This window comes from Sebastes fasciatus, chromosome 24, assembly GCF_043250625.1.
Source record: "Sebastes fasciatus isolate fSebFas1 chromosome 24, fSebFas1.pri, whole genome shotgun sequence".
NCBI classification, from domain to species: domain Eukaryota; kingdom Metazoa; phylum Chordata; class Actinopteri; order Perciformes; family Sebastidae; genus Sebastes; species Sebastes fasciatus.
This window is the reverse complement of record NC_133818.1, coordinates 5,298,195-5,324,528: the sequence shown is the minus strand read 5'-3', so window position 1 is coordinate 5,324,528 and position 26,334 is coordinate 5,298,195. Positions and strand designations below refer to the sequence as shown.

General features: G+C 41.4%; 1 protein-coding gene across 6 annotated transcripts in view; it reads left to right on the top strand.

Annotated features, from left to right (window-relative positions):
* The window catches only part of LOC141763142 (nck-associated protein 5-like), a 134,341-nt gene that overhangs the window by 97,428 nt on the left and 10,579 nt on the right, over positions 1 to 26,334 (top strand). For all 6 annotated transcript variants that reach the window (XM_074627513.1, XM_074627508.1, XM_074627509.1 and 3 more), the window contains 10 exons: positions 2,314 to 2,382; positions 5,066 to 5,104; positions 5,221 to 5,340; positions 11,718 to 11,822; positions 13,658 to 13,846; positions 14,047 to 17,633; positions 18,155 to 18,260; positions 19,230 to 19,317; positions 24,265 to 24,579; positions 25,849 to 25,964. In XM_074627513.1, coding sequence (XP_074483614.1) covers positions 2,314 to 2,382; positions 5,066 to 5,104; positions 5,221 to 5,340; positions 11,718 to 11,822; positions 13,658 to 13,846; positions 14,047 to 17,633; positions 18,155 to 18,260; positions 19,230 to 19,317; positions 24,265 to 24,579; positions 25,849 to 25,964 — 4,734 coding nt within the window. The remainder of the gene's footprint in view (positions 1 to 2,313; positions 2,383 to 5,065; positions 5,105 to 5,220; positions 5,341 to 11,717; positions 11,823 to 13,657; positions 13,847 to 14,046; positions 17,634 to 18,154; positions 18,261 to 19,229; positions 19,318 to 24,264; positions 24,580 to 25,848; positions 25,965 to 26,334) is intronic.

Genomic DNA, 26,334 nt, shown 5'->3' with positions numbered 1-26,334 from the left:
TCCCTTTAACTGGTGTTGTAGACCTCAGGGCCTTCCTCACTTCCCCTTTATTCTTGCTCAGTATACTAACAAGTTCTACAAGCTTGAAAACTGCCACAGCGACATAATCCATCACAGTAAACATGTTTATTTCTTTGCATTTATCTGTTTGTTCGCTCCCGAGCTGACTGCTCACATATCAGCGTGCATTGTGCCGTCTCCTGACAGCAGCAGAAAGAAATGGAAATAATCCCTCACAAGCATGTCACCTCACAAACTGAACCGTCTTTCTACGTTGTGTTTGTTAGCCGGGGGAGCAGTTTATATATCAAGGTTTTCCAGAGGACAATGATAGAGGGAAATGTTACGGCGTGCATTGCAGCGAACAATAATAAACCCATTAATAAATCCAGATGACATTGGGATTCTCCGTTCAACCTTTTAAAGGCTTTTGTGTCATTGAACGCAGCATAACATTTATGTCAGGGCTCAAGTAACAAAATACCACTTATGTTGCATTCTGTAACGACGGCCTGGAGAGTCAGATAACGCGTCATACTTCACTTAGAAAGAAAGAGCTGTTGTGTAGGTGTACTGCTGTACTGCGGTTAGCTCCAGGACGATGCTGCAGGAAACCAGACTATATATATGCACTCTGATGACACACGTTGAATGACAGCACCCTCATTTGCATAATAAAGCAGAAATGCATAAAGAAATGGTGATATGGAAAGTAACTAAGTACTGTACTTATGTATAATTTCCGGGTACTTTACTTGAGTATTTCCATTTTCTACTACTTTCCACTTCTTCTCTGCTACATCTCAGAGGGAATAGTGTTATTTTTACTGCACTACATTTATTTAATAACATTAGTTACTTTACAGATTCAGATTATTAAATCAAAATACAATCAACTAATAATAAATTATAATATTGTAGATTAAGTTGCCCAGCAGTAACGTATTTAAAAAGTCCCACACCATAACCAGCTGCAATATTAATATGTTTAATATATTAAATGATTTATTAATAATGCATAACGAGTACTTTCACTTTCAATACTTTTTGATTGCAATACCTTTGTACTTTTACTCAAGTAAGATTTTGACTTTTACTTGCAACAGTATTTTTACACTGTGGTATTACTACTTTTATTTAATTAACAGTACTTGTTCCACAACTGAAGAAATGTATAAAGAAAAGAATACAGAAATAAATAAGTTTCGGGAAATAAATAGGAAAAGAAATGCAAAAATAATTATGCAGAAATTAATAAATAGATACAATTTAATACGAAATGCATACATTTAAAAATAAATTTAAAATAAATACACAATAAATACATAAAAAGATAAATGCATTTAAAAGTTAATTATAAATAAATAATAAATTTGAGGGAAACTGCAATAGAAGAGTAGATAGATAGGGGAATTAATACAAAAGGTAACATTTTATCAATGAATTAATGCCTACATTTATTTTTAATATTATTTGTGGTAAATTAAAAGTCATTTATTTATTTAATTTATTTAATTTATTTATTTTATTCAATTTATTTAATTTATTTTATGTATTTTATTTATTTTATTTATGTATTTAATTATTTATTATTTGGCAGGTTCTGTCCTCGTTATTTTAGTTGCTGTTGAGTAAGATAAAGAGATTTTATCTTTATTTTATTTATTTTTTTCAATTAATGATAGGAAAATGATCCGTGAGCAAATTTTAATTAATAAAAGATATCTCCTAAAAATAGAAATTCAAGGACACATAGGAAACACAAGATTGTTTTAATTATCCCAATCAGGCTTCAAGGCTTTAATTAGTTTACTTTGTTTCTTCCTCGACGGCATCGTGAGAATGTTTTGGGTTGTAATTATGCTTTCCATGTTTTCATCAAGGCATTGGTAGTTTCTACTAAAGGGCAGAGGGCGAGGGAAGCGAGGCTGGCTGACAGCTCCTAATATGCTGCCTGCCACTGACAAATTGGAAACTCCCAGAGATCAATAGGGCGCCGCCTCATCGCTTGGCAAGTGGAGGAGATATTCTTATTAGGTCCAAACTCCAAATGGCTCCCTGCCGGCCCAAAGTTCACCATCATAACTTCCATCCCCTTGACCTTTCTCTCTCTGCTACTTTGTAAATTTTTTATTGGCCATCCTGGTCCAGCGTTGACATCTGACCTTTCGCCAAGCAACTCTCCTGTTAGCTGCAGCTCTGCTTGATTGCTATTTCCGTCTCCACTGTTGTTGTTTTGTTGCATCACATGTAACCAAAGTCCCAGAGAGGTTTGAGCTGCGTTGACCCTGAATGTGTGTGTGTCCTTTACAGGAGAAGAACTCGACGTTGGCCTCGGAGAACACAAACCAGAGGGAGCAGTACGAGCGCTGTCTAGATGAGGTGAGTGTTGTTTATCAAGACACGCTTTCAAGGACGCCAGATGTTTAACTTACCTTGGAAAGTCCACAAACGTTTGTTGAGTTAGTCTGAGTGAGCAGTAGTGTTGAGCTTCAGATTAAGGTTTTAATGAGGTCCTGCAAAGCACACTGTGTTTCCCACAGGTTGGCAATTTACTGGAAACACAGCTTGAGGGAGGCGGAGGTGAAATGGTGATATTAACAATTAATTTAGAAAACAGTGTCTCATTTTTTAGGCGCTAAAATCTCTTGTCTCACTTTAATGAAGAGGCTAGCATGTTTCTAGTGAAGATACTGGCATCATATGAAACTGCTAAACCTAATGAATCCATCGGTACCAACCATGTCATACTAGCTTGTTGTGAAGGAGGTTAAATAACGCTCCGAACTTGTGCTTAAGTTTGGCGTGGAAAAACTGGCACGGACATTTTCAAAGGGGTCCCTTGACCTCTGACCTCCAGATGTGTGAATGTAAATGGGTTCTATGGGTACTCATGAGTCTCCCCTTTACAGACATGCCCGCTTTATGATAATCACATGCAGTTTGGGGCAAGTCATAGTCAAGTCAGCACACTGACACACTGACAGCTGTTGTTGCCTGTTGGGCTGCAGTTTGACATGTTATGATTTGAGCATATTCTTTTATTCTAAATGCAGTACCTGTGAGGGTTTCTGGACAATATCTGTCATTGTTTTGTGTTGTTAATTGATTTCCAATAATAAATATATACATACATTTGCATAAAGCAGCATATTTGTCCACTCCCATGTTGATAAGAGTATTAAATACTTGACAAATCTCCCTTTAAGGTACATTTTGAACAGATACCGGCACTTTTTTGTGATTTTTTAATGCAGAAATAAGGAGTTTTTAATGTTAAAAGGCCTTTTGTTGATGCTTATATAATAGTTTTCTGCAGGTTGACTCCTCTGCACTAGCTGTTGCTAACTGTATAATATACAATACCTATATTCAGTGGTCAAAACAGCTTATTGTTGTTATTATTTGTGGTCAGCCTTACAGTCTAGCTGTTAAATAACCTTAAGCTGATGTTAAAGCGGTGTTGCTGAAGCAACACTTTATGTAACAATGGCTCTTGTGTGCCCTCTGGTTATTTGTGAGAGCCTGATAAGTGCTGTTTAGGGAGCCACATGAGGGGAATGAAGCAGCCCGGCTCGGGGCTGTGCCTGCTCGCTGAATCACTCCAGGAGGGAGGGAGGGCAGCGCTGCTACGGGGAAGTATGTCCAGCAGGGACAAGATGCCCAATTTGTCCTGGAAGCAACCGGCTCAGCAGACTGAGCAGATCTGCCTGGAGGGTGGGTGGGGGAGGAGAGGGTGAGGACGGAGATGGAAAGTGAGTGATAAAAAAAGAAAGAGAGGGGAGGAATTTTGTCGTGATTAGAGTTTCCACGGATTGTATTTGGGGTAAATTCAGTCCTCGTCTCCTTCCTGCTCCCCCGCCCTCATTAAGATGGCTCAACTCGGCTTTGTTGTGTTTACTTGTCAACTGTGTGGTTGACTTTTGTGGAAGGAGGGCCTGGTAATGATGCTATTTTGATGATGGAGGCTGTGTGCGCCTCTCTAACGACTGCACACAACAACAGTGGAGAGAGCCCGACGTTTGCTCTGCAACAGAAGGGATGATTATTTTTTTATGTCAGACCAGCTGCTTGTCTATAGTTCAGTGTGTGTGCAAACTCATTTGTAGTTTAATTACTTGTGTCAAAGTCATGACAATGTCTGCAATCAGAGATCAAATCCATTAAGCCGGGGTTTTTGTTTGATCACTCGAAGCGGATCTGTGAGTTGCGGTTCCAGGAGCGGAGGCTCATTTCACCATATTTACTCCCATCTCTCCTCATTCAATAAACCAGAGCGACTGCACTCAAAAGAGCCGATGTGGCTTCACACGGTATTAATGAGCAATCAATGGGCGGTAATCGGAGCTGCTTCTCCATCGGCGTTGTGGTCTGAGAGAGCGGGGCGGGTGTGAGACCAAAAGCCCAGACGCCTCTGCTTCTACATCAGCCCGGCGCTGTCGATACCACCGTGAGGAAGTGAGAGCTAAACATTGTAAAAGACGTGTTTGTGTAAAAGACACACCAGATACTAGGTCCAGCAGCGTAACATAATTATGATGTGCAAAAGAAACACACAAGCACTCCAGAGCATTGCTATGCCACCAAGGCTCACCATGCAACTCCCATACTGCAAACCAGCCTTAGATCAGCACCACGGACAGCAGCCGGTGCACCAAATGCACTGTACAGACACAGATTACACTAGGTGTGCATTTTCCAATATATGAGAGGTAACAGTTACATTGCTATAGATTTAAATCCCTGATCCCGCTCCATAAGAACAAAAAGAAACATGTAGTCACCCATTAGAAGTTCATCTTACGGGCCTTGTTCTTGTCCAATGTTCTAGTCGCTGGCTTGCTGTTAGGGCCCCTGTGCAGCTGCACCAGTTGCACCATCGTTATTGACACCATTGACTAGATCTGTAATATATTGTGTTCACATAAGCTCATAATAATTCATCTTATGTGTAAATTGGCTGAGGAAGTGCAGCGTTAGCAATGCAAAGACAGTCTACAGAGGCCTGTAAGGGGTCATATGAGGTTAATAACACCTTGTTTTTCTTTCTTTCTGTCTGTTTCAGGTTGCCAATCAAGTTGTGCAGGCGCTTCTCACCCAGAAGGTTTGTTTCTTATTACCTTTATTGAATAGATCTCTCATACAAAATGCAAAAACTGAACTTTACATGCACAAGGCGAGTGTTTTCATTGACGCTCCCCGTGTTGCTTCTCCTCTCAGGATCTGAGAGAGGAGTGTCTGAAGCTGCGGACTCGAGTTTTTGACCTGGAGCAGCAGAATCGTGCGCTGGGTTTGCTATTCCAGCAGCGGATCAAGCCGGCCTCGGACCTGCTCCTCCAGGTAGGCTGCCCTCTCAGAACCCAACACACTGATCCAGTTCTTAACACTGCTGTTATCGCTTGAATTAGCATATCTGTACTCACAAGGAAGCAGCATCTCCTCCAGTAAACAAGCCCGAGTGCTTATTTATTCACATGCATTTGAAGTTGTTTTTCATTTTGGGTTGCTATTAAACTACTCTGGGGTCTCAGCTGGAGACAGAGGCTGCAAAGAAGACTTTTAGAATACAAAACAACGTCCTCTTTTACATCAAGCTGGTCTGTTTTGAAGCAAAAATAAAGACCTTAAAGCACAGATCCCTTAGTAGTAGTTGTTTTGGTTTGTTTATCGTGCATGGGGGTTCAATCAGAGGATGCACATGTGCAGTTTTAATGTATTTTTATGGACTCTGTGGTGCACCGAGACGTACATTTAAACTCCCTAAAACTATTTAGGAGAGCTTCAACAAAGGCAAACTCAAAATGTACCCCCCCAAAAAAGTCAGCATCCTCCAAATCAGGATCAAATATGCAGTTTTATGCCTCCAAGGCACTCTGAGAAATGTTTGCAGCACTAACTATAATCTGTTGCATGAAAGGACGACTTCACATCCTACAAAAATAACAAAGATTTGAACCAGCAACCAGCTTTCTTCTGTAAACTTTATTTATATTTTCCACATTCTCGTATTTGGAGTGGCTGTAAATTGGCCCAGTTCATCTTTTTGGTCCCTTGGAAAACACCAATTTAGTGAAAAATGTCTGTGTGTGCTCCAGCTAGCTTTTCAAGGTGTAATTATGACACAGACGTACCTGCCACTTTATGTGTCCTCATCTATTGTCAACAGTGATATACAGAAGCATCGCAGGCCAATAAGGTCAGTTTGGAAAGTAGGGCGTCACGTAATTGTGCAAATTGTGTCTCGTCGCTGTCAATATGAAAATAGCAAGCTGCCAAAAAGAGAGGAGAGGGGAACGGAGGATGAAAAGAGAGCGAGCAAGGGTAGATAAGAAGGGGAAGGACAAAACGGAGATGAGATAGCAGAGAGTCGAGACGACAAGGAGGTAGAAGTGAAAAACTAAGGGCAAAATAAGAAGCGGCAGAAATGAGAAAAGGAAAGAGAAAATAATATGGCTGTGTTGTAAAGCTTCTTCAAGCACCGTTATTAGACAGGCAGGAACATTGTCAAGTGAAACAGCAATATAAAAGACTGGAGGAGGGATATTGATGATATCACTGTGGGGACCGAGAGGTGCAATCTAGCTGGGAACGACAATTTAAGCCCAGACTACTTCTGTTTAAAAGAAACTCACAGCTGAGATGATATACTGTATCAGGTGGCGTTGACGTTGAGGTTTCTGCGTCCACATTTGTGACGCTAAACGTGTAGGTTTCCCCCGCTGGAAAGTCATTTCCCTGCTTGCTCATTATTTAAAAATAATGACCTTTTCACCACCAACTGGTGAGTCAGTGTAAGAATTAATCACAATGTGATCACGCCGTGCCGGAGGTTGTGTGCGTCCGTTATGAGCTCACCAGTCATGTGTGGGAGAGCTGTTAAAAACAGCTATATTTATCCGACAGTATGTTATTCAGAAATAGTCCTTGATTTATCCATCTGTAAACAAGCAACACATATTATAAAACCACCATAAAAAAAGAAAAAGGCCATATTTTCTTAAAGGGAAAAAGCAGGTAACTGCTAACTTGGCTCACATACGTCTAAATACCCTTCATTTTTTATAGAGATTAAACAAATTAGATATTTATTAGTAAGCTTTAAAGGTACTGGTACGAATAATTATCTTTCGACAGACCCAGGCTAGCTGTTTCCCCCTGTTTCCAGTCTTTATGCTAAGCTACGCTGACTGTTGGCTTTCCAGTGTGAAACCAGAAGTCAACGCTCATAGCTCGAGATAAGGCCATTCACGTTTTCACGTCTTCTCTTCTTGGCACATGGGAGAAGTTTCAGTTGGTTGCAATCTGCGACCTCACCACTAGATGGCGCCTAATAAACCACACTGCACCTTTAAAGTAAAACAAAAAAGCACATTTAATTGTTCCAGTTTCTCAGGATTTTCTAATTCTAAGCTATAAAAGAAGCTACAGCAGCATTATTTTGGCACTTCTGAAACCAAACCTTCACTCTTGTGTGATTACATTTCACATCCCACTTACTAAATCATCCTTGCAAAATTTCTCATAAAAATCTGAAAACAACGAGGGTGAGTTTTCATCTCTTCTCTCTCCTGGAGCCTCGAGCTGAGGGAGCTGTAATCGCCCATACGAGTGTACTGTTTCCCATCTAGCTCTGGACCTTTTGCTTATCAGTAATTAAACGTTCTCCAGTTCCCCGAGGGCATCTTGAGTTTCTCTGATAACGAACCGTAATGCTTTTAATGGGAGCAGCCGCACCACCAGTTGAGCACCTTTGTCGCCTTCAGGACGAATTGGTTTGATTCCAAAAAAAAAAACGCCACGTATTCATTTCAGAAAATTCAGTTTCAAAATAACAATGATGGTTGTTTTTCTCAAACCGTGCACTATTTGTGAGCCGAGGGGAAATAACCGGTGTGCAGTCCCGTCCACTTATGCTGCCTATCAAATGTGACAGGCAAGTGGCAACTGAGTCGCCCATTACCGGGACAAATACTGTGTGTTTCCTGAGGTAGCTCAGGGCCCCAAGGACACAGCATGAACGCCATGGCCTCATTACTGCTTCTGCAATTTCGCAGTTTGTGCAAACATGTGCCATGGACTTCTGCTAAAAGTTTCTGTGCAAAAAAAGTTTGAAATTACTATTTTTTTTTCCAACTTTTCAAGAATAGTGGTAAATTAATTTATACATTATACTATGATGTACTACATTTTTTAGTAAAGTAGTAAATTTGAAAGCTGCAAAATCATTTAAATTTACCTAAATTGAGTAAATGTAAGTAAAAAATTCAAGTATATCTGAATAACTATGTTTAATACCATGATATATAAAATTGAATAGATATAATTAAAATTGTAAGTCAATGCAATAGTAACCTTAAATCAAAACTACTAAATAAATGAGCAGATATAATTGAAATGCTAGGTAGATAATTGAAAACAAGATTATTATTTAACAAAACAAATTTGCTACATTTACTCAATATATTTAACTACATTTAATTAATACTGGACTATTAATTATAAAAATAAATTTGTTACATTTACTTATTTTTTTTAACTGTATTTACTGTATTTATTTTTTTAAATGATAAACATAAAGCAATTTTACACATACACATTTTATCATATAGGCCAGTGGTTCCCAACCTCCTATTTGTATCTAAGAAAAGCCTTAATTTGAATAAGGTGGTTTAATTTATTAAATGAGTTAGTCTTTTTTTATTAAACCAACTTTCTTTGGTCGTTAAATAAGTGTAATTTATGCTGCGGACCTCCCTTTGCATGCGGCAAGCACGAGAGCAAATTTGTCAGTGTTTTTAAGGCTAAACTACAACAAATAAAAAAAAAAAAAAAAAAAAAAAAATGTAAAACATGTTGTGAATTTTGGAAATTATTACAAATACATTTTTTTTTAATAAATATTGATTTTTGGACTGAAATCTAATTCTACAGATAATACTAATATTATTAATTTAGCCTGATCTTTATCTGCAACTGTGCGGAAATACCAGATTTAATCAGATTGTGGCCTTTAAATGAGCAAAAAATGCACATTTTTAAATAGTTTTATATACAGATTTTTGTATAGATTATCCATTAAGTGCGTAATTAGGATTTTTTTACAAGTGCAAATCTAATTTTGACAACCTCAGAGCAGACAAATCCTGGCCCGAGGTTGGGATCCACCGATATAGGCTATGATCAAATTTGCCGAGTGGAGTTTTTGAGATATTTTTCAGTCGAACTCCAGATATCTGACCTTCGTCTTGTCATATTACAGCTGAGCCTTTGTCTCATATCCTGGTGTAGTTTAACGGGCTTTGAGTAGCGGGAGCTTTAGGATAAGCCTTTGTGATGAGTCAGACGTATAGATCGGGTCATGCAGGTGAGCGTCATGTGTGGGCGTCCGTCTGTTCTCTCTGACTGCTTGCTGTTGTGTGTGTATACGCGGGTGCGTTGACATTCAACCGATGAGTTTTTGACAGCGAGTGCCAATACTGATGAAGCTGCCTATTGCTGTTATTCTGGGCTGATATTCATTATCTTGAAATACGATCACTGTAAAGCCCAAAAACAACAAAGAACAAAAGCTTCTTCTTCAATACAACACACAAAGCTTCCTCATTGGCTTCCAGACTATTAACTAATAGTTAATAAAAGGCCACATTTGCATGATATATTACATTCGTGCACGTATTAATTTATGACTTTGATCTTGGCCTTGATCCTCAAAAAGTTCACTTGTCATCTGCCATTTCCTTCGACTATCTCCCCCCCTCCCCGCGACCCTGTGACACTATTGACTGAATGCTTGATGAGGATGCTGAGGAGGTGAAATCCAGCACCCAACGATAAGATCAGAGCCTCCCGTGACACCTCGGCCACTCCCATCATCCCCGGGTGGACAGCAGGGAGGCCGAGAGGCGATGCGGCATCGGAGCTGCATGAATTTCAATTTCATGAGTTTAAAACTGGCACGAGAAGCCATCTGGCGCTTTGAATCCAAACTAGTGAAACTAAAATGGCACTGATACAGCTTAAGGCACGGCTGCAACTAAAGATTATTTTCATTGGCGATTATTTTCTCAATTAGTTGTTTGGTCTATAAAATGTCAGAAAATGTGGATCCGTCTTTCCCAAAGCCAAACAACGTCCTCAAATGTCTTGTTATGTCCAAAGATATTCAGTTTACTGTCATAGAGGAGTAAAGAAACCAAAAATATTCACATTTAAGAAACTGGATTCAGACAATTTTGACTTTTTTTGACTTAAAAAATGTCTTAAACTGATTAATCAGGTCAGAAAATGTGGATCAGTGTTTCCCAAAACGATTAATTTATTAATTTAGTTGACAACTAATCGATTAATTGTTGCAGCTCTAGCTTAATGCAATGTTTAATTGCATGAAGCTTTATAGTGAGTACAACAAAGCACTAAAAACTAATAAGTACATTTTGGTTGCAGTCATTTATTAAATATCAAATTGTTGTAATAATTCAAAACATTTTAACAGCCTGATTTTTGCAACAACTTTGAATTAAATCAAACCAGGTTTTAGCTTGCAGAGCTTGATGTTTTATATTTTATGATTACTTATCTCTGTGCTCCTGAAAGTGGGCATCGATGTGTTTCCACCTCGTCACTGAAGGTGAAAAGTCTCATTCACATGATCGCACTGATACAAAAAGAAGCTTTTTTTTCCCTTTGGATGTTTTGCTGAAGAGAAAAACGTAGGATGGTTGTGTTTTGGCCACAGGCGAAGTGATGCAGGTTGTTTGGTCTTAAGAGACAAAAGAAACCGTTAAGTTTTGGTATCATTAGGAGCTGTTTTCTTTCTTTTTCCCCCCTCAAACCAAAATGTTCAGAGGACGTCTTTCACAACACAGAAAAAGTCAATACAAACTGTCAGCAAAGGGTTTTTATAGAAAGCAATAAAAGTGAAGATAAATCTACCTGTTTATATTTGAAAATGTTTATGATAAGAGCTGGTTTTCAAAGCTCCATTTGCTGAAGGTGACTTTCCCTTTTATAACTCACAGTTTTCATGATAGATATTGTTCCTGCGGCAGGTGCCCAGCATGAGAAATTTCATTTAAAGCTGGGTCCTGTTAGAAATTAACAAATTGCCTACTGTATATACATATACTCCCTGAGTGAGCATTAGTTTTACCCTTGGCAGGAAACGCAGCATAAGATCAAGTGTTTTGTTCCGGCATATTTCCAGTTTAAGTTAATTTGAGCGCAGGGAGCGCAGTGTAATTAAGTTCGGAGATTAACACTTGGAAATGTATTTGGTTTTGTATCCTTCCCTCTTAAGCACAAGAGTTAAATAACAGAAGAGACTGCAGACTAGCATATGAATAAAAAAAAAAAGAAATCAAAGGAATCCCTTACTCCCTGATGCAATTATTTCCTATTCACATTAATTTTTTTTTTTTCCGGCCGATGACATTAATGACTTTGAGCGAGGAGTATGAATCAGGGCTCTGCGTGGCGCCAGTGGAGGGAATCTGATGGGCCAGCAAAATGTTGCTCGTCCTCGACACACTGAGATGTTGGAAAAACAAATTTTATTTCATTTCTAACTTGAGAGATTTACTGTGAGGGATCACTGAGTGTTGTTGAATGAACAGTATAGCTAAAAGACGACTTCTAATGAAAACCAACCTACCATTCTGCTGTTTAATTTCTTGAAATCCCTGCAGTCAAAACTCACTCTAGTGTGTCCTTCCTTTCAGAAACTCCACTCTCGGATCATGGATCTATCTGCGGCAGATTTGCTTCTTGAGCCAGAGCGAAGCAAGGCCTTCTTGCTTTCCAGAAACACCGACTCTCCCTCCAATGTAAGCCTAATGGGAAACATGCAATGTATTCAGCAATATGAATCATCCAGGTAGCATAACCGCAACCCCCCTCAAGAAATCATTACAAGATATTAAAATACCGACCCAACTATCTGAAGCCGTGACCCCTCCTCTGCTCCCACCAGGAAGAGCTGGCAGTATCACTCGGCTCTAAGAGGAATAAATCCTTGTCATATTACCAGAAAACCATCGATTGAGACCCGCCGTCAGTAAAAATGACTCCATAGGACACAGTGGTACATTAGTCATCTTATGTATTATGCATTAAGGCCTGAAAATGAGTTCGCTTCCTTCTTTTACCCCTCTGAGAAAGCCAGCTGATGAACTGTAATGTGTGCTTTGAGAGCGGAGGAGGAGGGAGAAAATGAAATAATAATGGCCGAGATGTGAGTTATAATAAATCAACTTATCTAAATGTGCAACAGTATCACATCTCTTTAAATAGGTTGTGTAACGTTATACTCACAAGCGGAGGTGTGGACTCGAGTCACTTGACTTGTGTCAGACTCAAGTCATAAATTTGATGGCTTTAGACTCAACTTCACAAAATCAAAAAAGACTTGCAATTCGATTTGGACTCTTAAAATGGCATTACATTTGGTGAAGAGCGCATTATGACTTGTTTAGGACTCGGAACTCAAAGTTTAGGACTTATTAGTCTTGACTTGGAACTTAACTTTGGACCTAATAGTCTTGAATTGGGGCTTGATGTGGGATTTGACTTTGGTCTTTACTTGGGACTTGTTAGTCTTGACTTGGGACTTGACTTTGGTCTTTACTTGGGACTTGTTAGTCTTGACTTGGGACTTAACTTGGGGCTTATTAGTCTAAACTTGGGGCTTGACTTGGGTCTTTACTTGGGACTTGTTAGTCTTGACTTGGAACTTAACTTGGGACCTATTAGTCTTGAATTGGGGCTTGATGTGGGACTTGACTTTGGACTTGTCTGTCTTGACTTGGGTCTTTACTTGGGACTTGTTAGTCTTGACTTGATACTTAACTTGGGGCTTATTAGGCTTGACTTGGGGCTTGACGTGGGACTTGACTTTAGACTTGAGTCTTGATTTGGGACTTAACTTGGGACCTATTAGTCTTGAATTGGGGCTTGATGTGGGACTTGACTTTGGACTTGTCTGTCTTGACTTGGGTCTTTACTTGGGACTTGTTAGTCTTGACTTGGGACTTAACTTGGGGCTTATTAGTCTTGACTTGGGACTTGACTTGGGTCTTTACTTGGGACTTGTTAGTCTTGACTTGGGACTTGACTTGGGACTTGAGTCTTGACTTGGGATTTGACTTGGGACTTGACTTTAGACTTGTCAGTCTTGACTTGGGATTTGACTTGGGACTTATTAGTCTTGAGTTGGGACTTGAGTGCAAAGACTTGAGACTTACATGTGACTTGCAAAACAATGACTTGGTCTGCTCACAGGTGACACTTATATGAGCTTAGATAAATATCTGATTTCTGATCTTACATAAGAGAATGAACTAATGTATTAGTGAGTGAGATGCTAATTGGAGTACCATCTGCTGCGTTGTGATGACTGCACATGGAAATGTGATTGATATTATTAAATTAAGTTTGAAAAGTGCATTGCTCTAGCATTTCTAGGAAACTTTCCCAGAGCATTTCATTGGTCTGTCAAGTCTTTCATCACAAAATTAACAGCGAGATGGCAATTAGACACGCAACACTAACCGACGACTTGCACGTCAAATCCACTCACACTCAGAGCGCTAACAGTATAACTGATGCTAAGCAAGTGATTCACACTATAACATCATGTCCTCTCCTCTCACACCTCTCACAGGAGGTTCAGTTGAATGGAAAGGCAGGTCTCCCCGTGGCCAAGTGTCTGAGCCAGCTGAGTCTGACGGTGCCAGCGCCGGTATACCCACGCAGCAGCTGTAGCAGCAGTGAGTTGTCCCTGTCAAGTGCGTGCAGCGAATTCTCCAGCGGCTCTTACACCTGGAATGATGGACGCTCCTGTGGGAAAATGGTAACTCACTCTATAATAGACAGTAGCTGTAGTGTCTTTCTTTTGTTGTTATCCCTCATCTTACTGTAAGAGTGCTGATTATGACTCCAAATGGAGGTAAAGATGATTAAGGCAAGACACTACAGGCAAAAACATGGTGATATCTATTAGTTAAATTCATTTTCATACATGTTGACCCACTCTTTCTTTTTGCCCTGCAGTCCTCTCTGACCTGGGAGAAGAGGCTGAGTTTGGGTTCGTCGGCTCCGAGTAACATCTGCGCCCCCCTGGAGGAGGAGCAGCCCACGAGGCGCAAGGAGAGCAACATACTGGAGGGACTGAGGAAGCTCCAGAGGAGGAAACACAGGAGCTCCTCTGCTTCAGCCAAGGTCACCAAGTCAGGCGACAAAGACTGCATGAACTCCAACGAGGGCATCTACTCCCTGGGGATCAAGAGTGGCAGTAAAGGGGTGTCCAAGCCTACCCATGTGGGTAGACCTGCAGCTGCTGGGGGCAAGAAGTTTGCTTATGATTCTGACGATGCTGATGATGAATTGGCACATTCAAGTCGAGGAGATAACATCCCCACCAAGGACAGCTGGTTTTACTGTAAGAGGCTCTCTCGCAGCATTTCGGACAGTTTGTGTAGCTGGGAGGGGATACAGGACGGTGGAGGTGGAGGTGGAGGCGGAGGCGGAGGTGACGGTAGCTCAGGTCTCGTGGCTACAAAACACCCGCTTGACTGTGACTCAAAAGAGCGTCCTGAGAAACTCATGAGTTTCATTAACAGTTTTCTCCCTGAGGGAGGGCGGAAATCAGCTTTTACTAAACCATCCTTGCTACACTTCAACCCCTCTGAGGGTCCCAATCACCTCTCCGACGTGGACGATCCAGAGGAACTCAACTCTGAGTCAAGCGACGTCCGAATGTCCTTTAGCCAGCCGCCAGAGCAAGCAGAGCGGGACTCCAAGAGGTTGTCAAGAGATGCCGCCAAGCTGCTCGCACAACAGTGCTTGCGACGAGAGCAGGGACGCACCCAGTCTGCAGATGGGAGGCCCAGGCCTTTCAGCCTAATTAAGGAGCCAAAAGCAGCAACATGTAGTCAGTCTGAGGAGAGCATATTGGCAATATTTGATGCAGAAGGAGAGCCGATTGAACTTTGTGCTCAGAAGCTCACAGCATGTGCTCGAAATGACATTCAAAGTAGCAAGGTAGTTGCTGATTACGCAGAACTAGTGCCCCGAGAGAGGCCAACGAGGCAGAAATCAGCAAGAAACTACACTGTTCTTGAATCTCCAGAGAAGCCATCTGAATATCAAATTAGGTCTAGCAAAACAAGCAATAGCAGGGAGGGCAGTGCGGAGAGGCTGTCAATGCAGCTGACTCCACAAAGGAAACTAATCAAACCACCAAGCAGCCGACCCAATAAAGGCCTTTCCATCCCTCCCATGAACGATTCTGCTGCTCCCAAGTCCGGTGGTTCAAAGATACCCGGTCGTAACAAACCTTTAGGATCCCCTCTGAGATTGTCTAAGGGCTCTTCCACTGAACCAACTAACAGTGGAAACTCAGGACCCTCTGGTCAGGAGAAATCCCCCTCCTCTGCTGCAGTTAAAATGTCCAGGTTCATCAAGACGCCAGGAACCTGCACGCAGAGCCCAAAGGCAGTAAACTCCAAGCTCCCCAGCAGGGCCGAATGGAGCAAGGGCTCCTCTTCCAGCTCCCCACACCTCTCAAGGAGGCACCTGGAGTATGCTGACAATGGTGAACAGCCAACCAGAGACAAACACTGTGAAACCAGCAAAAATAAACTCAGGTCCCCGTCTCCTCCCCCTCCCCCGGGCCGCACCACCTCCTTACTGATCAGACCAAATTACGAAGGGTCGCCTCAAGCACATAAAACATGGGTGGCTCAAACATCCACACCAACCACTGTGAGGGGCCCTCCCCCGAGTTACCACACCTCACTTTTACCAAATATGCAAAGTACGCTACCCATCAAGGATAAAGACTGTTTAGACTTGGATGCAGGCTACGGGACTGCACTTGCACCTCAGAAACTGGTTGAGAAAACCAGTCAGCACCTTCAAAAGTCCCCCGCCATGACTCAGACACCTACTAAAGGCACTTCCAAGAGGATGACCACGAAAGACTACCTCCCTTCTGCAAACTCAGGGTGTGCTCCAGAAACTGAAAATGCACCTAAAAGCTCAAAGAATGTCCCTCCTCCCTACAGTGCCCTCAGAGGGTCCTCGCTTCAGAACTCATTTGCAAGTAAAAGAGGATCAACCCATGAAATTGTCCATCAGACAGCGCAGAAGACTTCTATTAGTTTACCTATATCGCTTCCGGACACCCCTCAAGGTAAAACAGAAAACAGTAAAGCTGTTGTCAGCCCACCCAGTTCAGTGATGATTTCCCCCAACGCTGCAGAAAAAGCCTCAAAGACTCGCATCCCAATGGGGTTTAAAGCGTTTTTAAAATCTCCTCCCAGCCATAAAAATACTCCCTCTATACCAGGCAAGCAAGAGAAAGATCATATCAACTCAGTCTCCAAGGAGACTGTGACTTCAAATGCGTCTACCCAGTGTGACAGCTTGCAGCAAGAGTACAGTATTGATCCACCGCCCAAGATGTCCGTTACAGAGGGGAAAGGTGAGGCCCAGTGTAGGTTACTGGAAGAAGATGCTGCTGTGTTGCCAGAGGAGGGGGAGGTTTGCGATAAAGGGAAAAGGAGTAGTCAACTTTTCTCTAGATCCATATCTGTTACAACGAAACCTCATCTAAAGCCGGCCTTGGGGATGAATGGCGCCAAAGCCCGTAGCCAGAGTTTCAGCACCAACTACATTGAGAAACCCAACATCAATGTTCTTGAAGGACCAGGAAAGATCAGAACTCAGATAATCACCAACTCAGGTGGGAACTCGTTGTCAAGGCAGAGTTCCTTGGAGGTACCAAGTGTTGGGTTGGTGGAGAGTCCTGTCCATTCCCCCAGGTCGAGGCTGAGCCACTATGGAGGCATGACGGTGTCAAATAGTCACAACATCATCCCTGAGAGAACTTCTAAATCAGGATCGAAAGGTGACGGGTCGCAGGGCACAGCAAAGGGGGACGCAATCACTTCGCCTTCTCACAAAGAGGCGCGTAGCTTACCCATCAGCGATAGAATTGGTTTGAACAACATCCGTAAGCCAGCAAAAGTCGCCTCTCATCCACAGTTTCATCCTCCCTCCTCTTATAGCTCAGAAAACCCAGTGCGAGAGGCAGGAGGCATGGCAACCACCGCTAATGAGCCAGACTTTAGCAGGGAAGCGAAAACCCAGACAGACTCTCCAGATACAGAGGATAAAAAAATCAGCCCAACAGCCTGCACTATTGAAGAGAAAGTCATGATGGGAATCGAGGAGAATTTGCACAAATGTCAAGAACAGGAGAAGGTCGCTGCCAGCGAGACCAAACAGAAAACGGGCCCCTCTCTGGCAAACTGGTTCGGCCTCCGTAAAAGCAAACTCCCAGCTCTGAGTGGCAAGAAAGCAGACTCCCCCAAGGGAAAGGATGAGAAGAAAGAGTCCAAGATCGGATCAGTGCTCGCAGGCAAACAGATGAAGTCTGACAAGAAGAAGGATAAGAAGAAAAATGATAACCAACAGAGAGACAGTCAGGAGGTGCAGAATCAGTCGGAGATGAACAACAAGCTGAGCTCCATCATGGACCACTGCAACAACCAGATGGGTCAGATCGCCAGTCAGATCCAGTGCACGACAGCCTTTATAGGCAAAGACCAGTTTGTGAAAGAGCTTCTTGGCAGGTGGGTGAAACAACATCTTTGTCATCAAGAAAATCAAGAATGAATTACCCTTAATTGATCGGATGCTATGCGCTGATTACTTCCTGTCTCAGTTGTCAAGTGAATCGACACTTTAAAACAAATTGGTTGTTCTATTAAATTAAACATGAGCCGGAGAAACTGGTAAATAAACAGCACAAACAGCAGCTGTCTGTTTGAGTTATGACTCTGTGAGCATAAGCAGTTCTCGGACCAGCATCCAGACACACAGTCAGCACACTCTAGGTATCTTTAAGCCAGGAAAAGCTCCACATTTCATACTCCTCACTTTCATTGATTTGCCACTTCAAATCACAGCTGACAGATTTTTATCCAGAGGAACTGCAATCACTTGAAAGGTAGCACTTCATAGAGGTTGTTAAACATTTTGATGGCATTTCTGTGTTATCAGAAGGCTCACTTTATACCTGGAGAGTTGATAAACGGAGTAGCTTCGGCACGCAGACATAAAAAAAAACAGATCAAATCTTGTTTTCTCGCAGGACTTCTGTGAAGGGCAACTGTGTGGCTGCGTCGCCGCCTGGGATCTCCACGCCCAAGAAACACAGCGAAATGAGGGGCGATATGGAGGTCTGTCCAGATACTGCTGTAAGTGAACAACCAATAGACTTTATTACATATATATGTCTGTGTCGAGCTCAGAGATACAAGCAAAATCCCACATGTTTGCACACTTGCACATGTACATGTTCACAAACACACCCACAGCAGCACCGCCTCTTCAGCATTATATCCCTGAAGGCTCGGGTATTGATTCACATTGTGCTTTGACTCCTACAATTCATCGCCTACCTTTTTTTTCGGTATTGTTGTTGTTGTATCCACAAGGCTGACGCCTTTTTAAATCTCACATCAGGCCATGCATGTAATACAAACTTAAATTAGGCTTCTCCCAGCGGCTTGTTTCTTTAAATCATATCAGCGTGCAGGCCAAAATGATGACCTTGTGGATTTATTCTTTATTATCCGTCAGTCAAAAAAATTACGGAGAGGCTGAGTGCTTGAGAGTGCTTGGTAAAAAAAAAAGTATGAGGAGTGAGCTGAATGGAGGAGGAGAGTGACACAAAGAGAGTCTCACTGCATAATGTAGGACATTTAATCCAGATGATGTGGAATTTTGATAACATGGAGGAGCCCCTTATCGCAGGCACTCAATTTGACAAAGGGGCCATTTAATACCGTCCTCCAAGCTTTCGCTCTATCTTCTCCCCACAGAAATGCAACAAAAGAGGGACACTTTATGACCTACAAGCTCCTTCTCTTGCACCACACCAAAACCACTTTAAAAAATAAATAACTCAATTAAAGTAAGGCAGGAAAGTATGACAATTGCCTTACTTCTTTTTGAACAAACCTTTAAACACATATCCCAATGCCAGAAGCTCAAAAGTCATAAAATACATCTCTCACTTTTCTTCTGCAAATTGAAGGACGCTTTATAAATGGATGGATATCAGATAATTTAACATCATCTCCAACAGATACTGTATATTATGATATTATTTTAGCTGTCTTTTGAGATGTTTGTGTCACCAACATGCTCTGTTAATATTCTAGACCCTTATAATGACTCAGAAGATCAACCTGAGGGCTGAAAATGAGGACGGACGCATCCCAGACACGGCTTGTCAAGACCACATGATAGGTAAGCTTACGTATGACTGCTGGCCAAAGTGAGAAAAAACAACAACATGACCTTGTTGGGGTTAAGTCGCTCAAGCTAATAATGTTTATTTCATTTCATACAGAAACTAACCAAAGTAGTGTTCATATTCTATCTCAACACAGTCGGCAGAAAAAATGTTGTCATTGTGGATTTCTGCAAACCACGGGATACGTTGAATGTCGACGTTTCTGAACCAAAAATATGAATCTTGTATCACTTTTGCAGAAATGCACTATACCACGTGGTTAACATTGTGAAATGATTGATTATATTTAGAAAAAACATTACGGTTTGTATTAAAATAAAATAACGTAATAACATAACGTAACAAAGTAAAGTAACAACATAACATAACAACGTAAGATAACGTAATGTAACTACATAACATAAGAGCGTATGGTAACAACGTAAAGTAACAACATAACGCAACAACATATGTAACATAACAATGTAATATAATGTAACGTAACACTGTAACATAACATTGTAACGTAACAATGTAATGTAACAATGTAACGTAAAGATGTAACATAACATTGTAACATAACGATGTAATGTAACAATGTAACTAGTCTAAATAAATAACAACCGCCTCTAACAGACTTTCATACGTAACGTTACGTAACAAGCGTAAACGTTGACTTTTGGTTTCACACGGGACAGTGTGAGCAGTGGTCTCCTAGGTGAAAGTCTGATGTTTGTTTGACCCCTCCTACCCTTTGTGGATTTTATTGCTTGTCTTACTCGTTATTATACCACGTAACTTTCAATAGCAGTTGCTCGTTTCACTACGTCACTTCCTCGAAAAACGTTGACATTCAAGGTATCCATGGTTTGCAGAAACGTACAATGCCAACATTAATTCCTGGTGACTGTCTATCTTGTGTTACATATTCCTTTTTTCCCAACTTTGTTCTTGTCACTTTCTCAATGCCGAACATTCATGTTGTCTGTTTTAAACCACTGAGTTTCACATTTGCAAGTGTTTACCTCACCCAGTAGAGTCTTTTTCAAGTAGCTTACGAAAAGCTGTCACTAACCATCACGAATCAACCAGTGCAACGGAGCATTCACACATTTTACAGTTGTGATTTCCTGATGTGATTGACAAGTCAATTCCTCCAACTAATTCCCCTTACTGCCAGACTTGCCATTACTGTGGGGAAAAAGCAGCAGCAGCAGCAGCTGCAAAAAAATAAAAAACATGTTGACAATCTAGTCAGGTGATTGATGTGCAACCGGCTGATATTTTACAATGCCTGAGCAGCTAAGGAAGTGAAGAAATAGATGCATCAAACAATTTGCGAGACGGGATGATGATTGTTATTATTGCGGTGGGACAAACTTGCATTGTAGTGTGTCATTCGGCGTGGAGAGAGAGGGTGGAACCGCTGTTGAGTGCAGCGAGTTCGTCACTCAGTTGTCACTCAGTTGGATATTTGAGAAATTGTCTCAGTGATGCATCTCAAAGGTCGTAATGACTTATCTCTTGTAATATAGCACCGTAGACAGAGGAATTGAGATTAGCTGGAATGGGTTTTGATAACGTGGGGCCACATACTCGCAAAAAAGTGCTGTGTTTTCATAGTTTTAGTCTTTTAAATTGGATATCCTGAAGCAAAGTTTTTAAAATTGGACTTACATTGTCCAAGTTTAGAGAAAATGACAAATGTTTTCAAACTGAATTGAAGGTTAGAAAGTCTTCTTGTTCATTTAAAGCTTCTGTAATCAATGTTTATGTATTATATATTACTGCAAAAGTTGGTTATAGTACTGTGGGTTTGCTTCACAGTTGGCACTGTTTATATCCAGAACGCACTGTGTGAAAACATCAGTTGGCTGCCAGTTCTTATATATAATTAAACTGTGTTTCAATAGGTTTGAGTGTTGGTGGAAATAATCTCTGTGGAACCAGAAAGTTTGAAGATTTAGCTGGGAAGTAACTTGTCAAGAAATAGTTCTGGCTCGAGCAACTTGAGTGTGAAAGCGATGGGTCACAGCCACGGAGCCCAAAATAAAATGCTTAATTGTGTCTGTATTCTGATTAACACGCTGCCTTTCTTTATATATATTCTGCCAGCTAAGCACTTCCAGACAGCATGAGTTACATATTTCATAAAGGTTTCAGCCGTGGCTGCTTTAATGCCACGTATCTCCAACGCCACACAGACACATCAATCATATAAATAGTTTACATCCAGCCAGTTTATGATGCAAGCAGCTTGAGCAAAGTCCACATTATGAATGTGGACGTTAAAGTTCACTCAGCACCGGTCAGTTATTGTATATTAGCTGGAGGCAGTATTTCTTCTTGTAAAGGGACAATAAATAACATTTTGACTGGCTCGTAGCACGAATGACCCTAATATATCTGCAGGGGTTTGATGGCGTTGTTCATCAATACCAATGATTCAGCAAGTGTTTCACTGGCTGCTGCTGATGCTTCTGGCTTTCTAGCTTTTACTCTGTTTTGAAAACACACAGGGCTTCAAGCAAGCAACCACACGGTGATACAAAGCACCATTCTTAAGCCAAAAAAAGGCTATTTTTTAATTATTCCACACTCCCACAACCATTTTTCGTCGCTTTTTATTTTCATTTTTAATTAATTAATTATTTATTTATTTATTTATTAACCTTGTTTTTTAATTTTGTTTTGTGTTTTTGCAAGTAGTTATTATTTTTTTTTATATTATTCTTAGTTATATTTTTCTTTATTCCTTTTTTATTTTTTTATATTTATATTTGTATATATTTATTTTTTATAGTCCTGTTCTGTTTTGTTTTTCGCAAGTAGTTGCTCATTTAAAAAAATAAATATTACATTTTATTTCAATTTTACTTTATTCTTTTTTAATTTTTTATATTTATACTTTAATATTTTTTCAGCTTTGTTTTCTTAATTTTGTTTTTGTTTTTGCAAATAGTTATACATTTTTTTAATTATTATTCTTTTTTTTTATTATTCCTTTTTTAATTTGTTGTCCCTTTTTGTCTTTGGGCTTCACAACTCTGCTCCTACTTGCTGACATTCCTATATCTTGTGAGGATGCATATGTATTTGATATCGTATCATATGTCACTTCCCAATGTTAATAAGAAAATTCAAATAAATAGATCACAAACTAAAAGAAAAAGCATTATTGCAGCAGTATGCAGCAAATCTTGCTGCTGGATCTTTCCTCTAATGATTGTGGAAACATAACTTTACAATTAGTGTCAAAACCATGCTTTTTTATCTGATTGCTGACACAGAAATATTTCCTAGATTAAGTTATGGCCGTTAGTGACGATCCCTTTGACACCTCCTCGTTGCATAAAGCCCATTTCACACTGTGGCGATATGAACAAACCAGCTTCCCCCTCTCAAACCCTGGAGGTTGTAAACAGAAGTGATAGGGAGCTCATGAAAAACTACATTATGTCCAGCTGTTGCTGCCTCTGGCTAGAATTACTGTGGACCTCGTTATGGTTTGGTTATAGGGGGCATTTTCAACTGCCAGGTTTGGCATTCAATTATACAGCTGTGTAATCTATGGCTCTCTCTACCTTTCTCTTTCTCAGCATGTGTATTCTTTGCTTTTATGTCAACTACATCAAGAGACTCACAGCAGATATACACGTAACCGGCCATCTGTCCGATGAACACGGTGCATGTGTACATCCAAACACCAATGAGTCATTTTCACAGGTTCTCCGTGCACAGCACGTCAGAAACAAGTCAGATAGAAACTAAAAGTACATGTAAACAAGTTGTTTTGAATATATAACTTCTTTATGTATTGCTTTGGCATGCAGAGGAGAATGCAGTTGTTACGTTAGTGCATTACTAATGGCACCCAGAGACATAAAGGATCAATAGTTCAAGCTTCAGACCCAAATGTAAATGTGATCCGCTCTTGTAAACTCAACTGTAAAGCCCGTCCGTAGTCAGAGAGAGCGTTCATTCAGAGAAGGAAATGCTCATGAGTGGACTGTGTTTTTGCACCAGCGTCCCATGGAGACTACACAGCTGAGAAGCCGAGCCTGTTAAAATCGATCCACCTCGACTCCCGGTCTGCTCTCAGAGTTTTCACTCACCAATATTTTGAGAGACAGAGCCGATGGCTGCGGAGGATTCATCGTCTCCAAGGACAAACAGTCCGAGATGTAATGCACTATTTGAGCAAAGATTCACTTTTACAAAATCCTCTCTTAGCAAAAAACACAAATAATTAGCCGATGTAACCGTAGGCTGTTAGCGTTCAAAGCTACAAGGCCGTCCATCTGTTCCAGTCTGAGTCAAGGCTCTGCAAACTGTGGCTTCCAAACGACATCCATCTGTTGCTACTTGCTGTCATTTCTCCTGATTTACCGCCCAGCGGGTGCTCTGATGAATCCGAGGAGCGTGTCCTCGGGCTGCAGCTCAACTGTGTGTTTTGTGCAGAATTGCTGGCAGCAGGTGCTTCTCTTGTGTCGTATTGTATTAGGATCGTTGCTGTGATAACTGGAAAGGCTTCTAACAAGAGTGTCTGATAGGAACAGTAGCCATTAGGGTTGTGTAATTAATCCAATTTCAATTAGGATTTTTTGGCTTCCAACGATTCTGAAAACAAGAAAACGACATAGCAATTATTCTGCAGAATTTCGTTTTTGCAAACTTTGTTGAGGAAAAACTGTCATCTCCATTTTCAATTGGGTCCCTTGACCTCTGACCTAGATCTAGACTCTTTATTTTGCTCTCAAAGTGCACTAGATTGATGCATTTACAAAATAAAAATGCTGTCTTTTCTTCTTTCTCCTACCGACCACGTGTTACTGAACCTTTCTACAGACGCCCTCTTTACTCACAACCCTTTCCGTTGCATGTGAAGTCCTCCTTTCTTCTCCTTCGTCGTTGTTCCCGTGCTCCTCCCGGACGTCACACTCCTCTCCCTGTCACTTTAGGCTCCGGCTGTCAGATGAGAACCCTGGACAGCGGGATCGGCACCTTCCCTCTCCCCGATTCCGTCACCCGGGCCAGCGGTCGCCACATCCCCAAATCTGAATCCAGCCCCGATGGGGTGACCGCCGGCTCCTCTGACCCCGATCGGGAGCCTCCCTCTTCTCACCCAGACCCCTCACAACCTGATGTGAAAGTGCCTTCCCTCCCCAAAACCCGCCCACATGCACCCACCAGCATGGGTCACTCCCAGTCCGACCCCAGTATGACCGGCAGTAGCAACGACACCCAGAGCCGACTGCCCAAATTCGCAACTTCAGGTAAGTCTTCTTATTCTACTCCAAGATCATCTTTATCAGCTCGCTGTGGCACCACATGACAAATAAGAACCTTTACCTTCTATTTGATTGACTCAATCAACGCCAAAGAGGAACATAAATTGTAAAAGCAACACGCTGGATGGCAAAGTGCCCAGCCTTGAAAGCCTCAGACAGCTTGTTTTACCTTTCACAAGTGAAATATTGAATGTCACTGAACTTTATGTGCACACATTCCTCCTCCGGAGCGCTCAAGGGCGCCAGACAAGCAGACAAGAGCTTTATTAAGACTCTGATTAAAAGAAGAGCCTTGTTTGTTCAGCTAATTTTGAAGCTAATGCATCAACGCTGACGTCTTGATGCTCAGCTTAGATGACTTTGTGTCCTTATAGGAACCCGAGCACTCCCTTTAACCGGAGGAAAAGTGGCAGATGCGATCGGATAAGCATGTCAACACAGCCATAGATCATAAAGCGCCGTCTGCTTCTGTTTCGGCGTGATGCACAGCAGAAAGGTGGTGGCTAGGATGCAATCAGATGGATGATTAAAGCTACAATAACACACAGGGGTGAGCGATCACGCCCGGGGTTTTATGCTTACAGGACATTACCCTGCATCTATTTCACCTCAGTGCTGCGGTGGCAGTTTGAGTCAAACGGAGAGCGGCTCCTGTTGAGTCTTGGTACAAGTTGATTAAAGGAGCCTAAACGTTTTCTGTGCATCTCCATCATATGTTTTAGAACCTCTATCCTTTCATTAGAATCACAAAGAAGCAGCGGCGTCAGTCAGTGCTTCTTAATAAGCGAGGGGAAGAAGGTGAAAGGACTTTTATGATCCCGATGCCGAATTTTCAGATGGAGACGAAGCATCGGTTTGTTATTGTAACGCTTCTGAATGTTAAAAGAGACAATTAAATTGGCGTCTGTCCGAGACAGCAGTAGGCAGAGTGATAATAAGGCAGCGCTTCGTCGTTTCAGGGGCCAACAGCTGAAAGCTGTTATATCTGGGCTGCCAGGAGTCATGGCGGGGAACAATCGCGGGGTGGACACCATTAATGTTTGATGGCTTGGATGTTGTGCGGCTCCATATGTGCAGAAAAATGGATGTGGAGGCAGTTTGCTTCATCAGCCGGGGCTGCTGAAAGGAAAGATTGTCACTTTGGAAGAATTCAAATGATGTTTTTCTCTCCCACTACGTCTGTATGCATTACAGTTCTGTTATTTATTTGTACGCCCCGTGACTCATTTCTCTTTTGTCTCTTTTGACTTATAGATGCAATCAGGACAAAGAGGTTGAGTCTTTGTGCTCCACGCAGCAACGTCTCCACAGAGGACAAAGAGAAGGAAGCAGAGAGGAAGAAGAAGGACCAGGATCACGACATGCCCGGTGTACGTCAGTTACATTATAATATGCACAAAGTTTTCTAGCCTCCAGGTTTACTTCCGGGGTTTGGGTCACTGAATATACGCCGTAGTGTTTCTCCCGTTGGCCCCCGCCTACAAGTTCATGCTCGGCCCTTAGACTTTACACTGTGATGACGTTACAGATTTGAAAATGGCTTTTCTTGTCTCTAGGAAAGTTTCACAAATATAAAACCTCCATAGATCAAAATTTCAGAATAGAAAGAGTCATAATGGACTTTGTTTGCAGTTCAAGGTGTCTCCAGATGTCTCTTTTACATGGTGGTCAACTTAACATAGATCCATGCTTGTATCTCATCTGGCTTGCAAAAAAACAAGATGATGACGGCCAAAAACC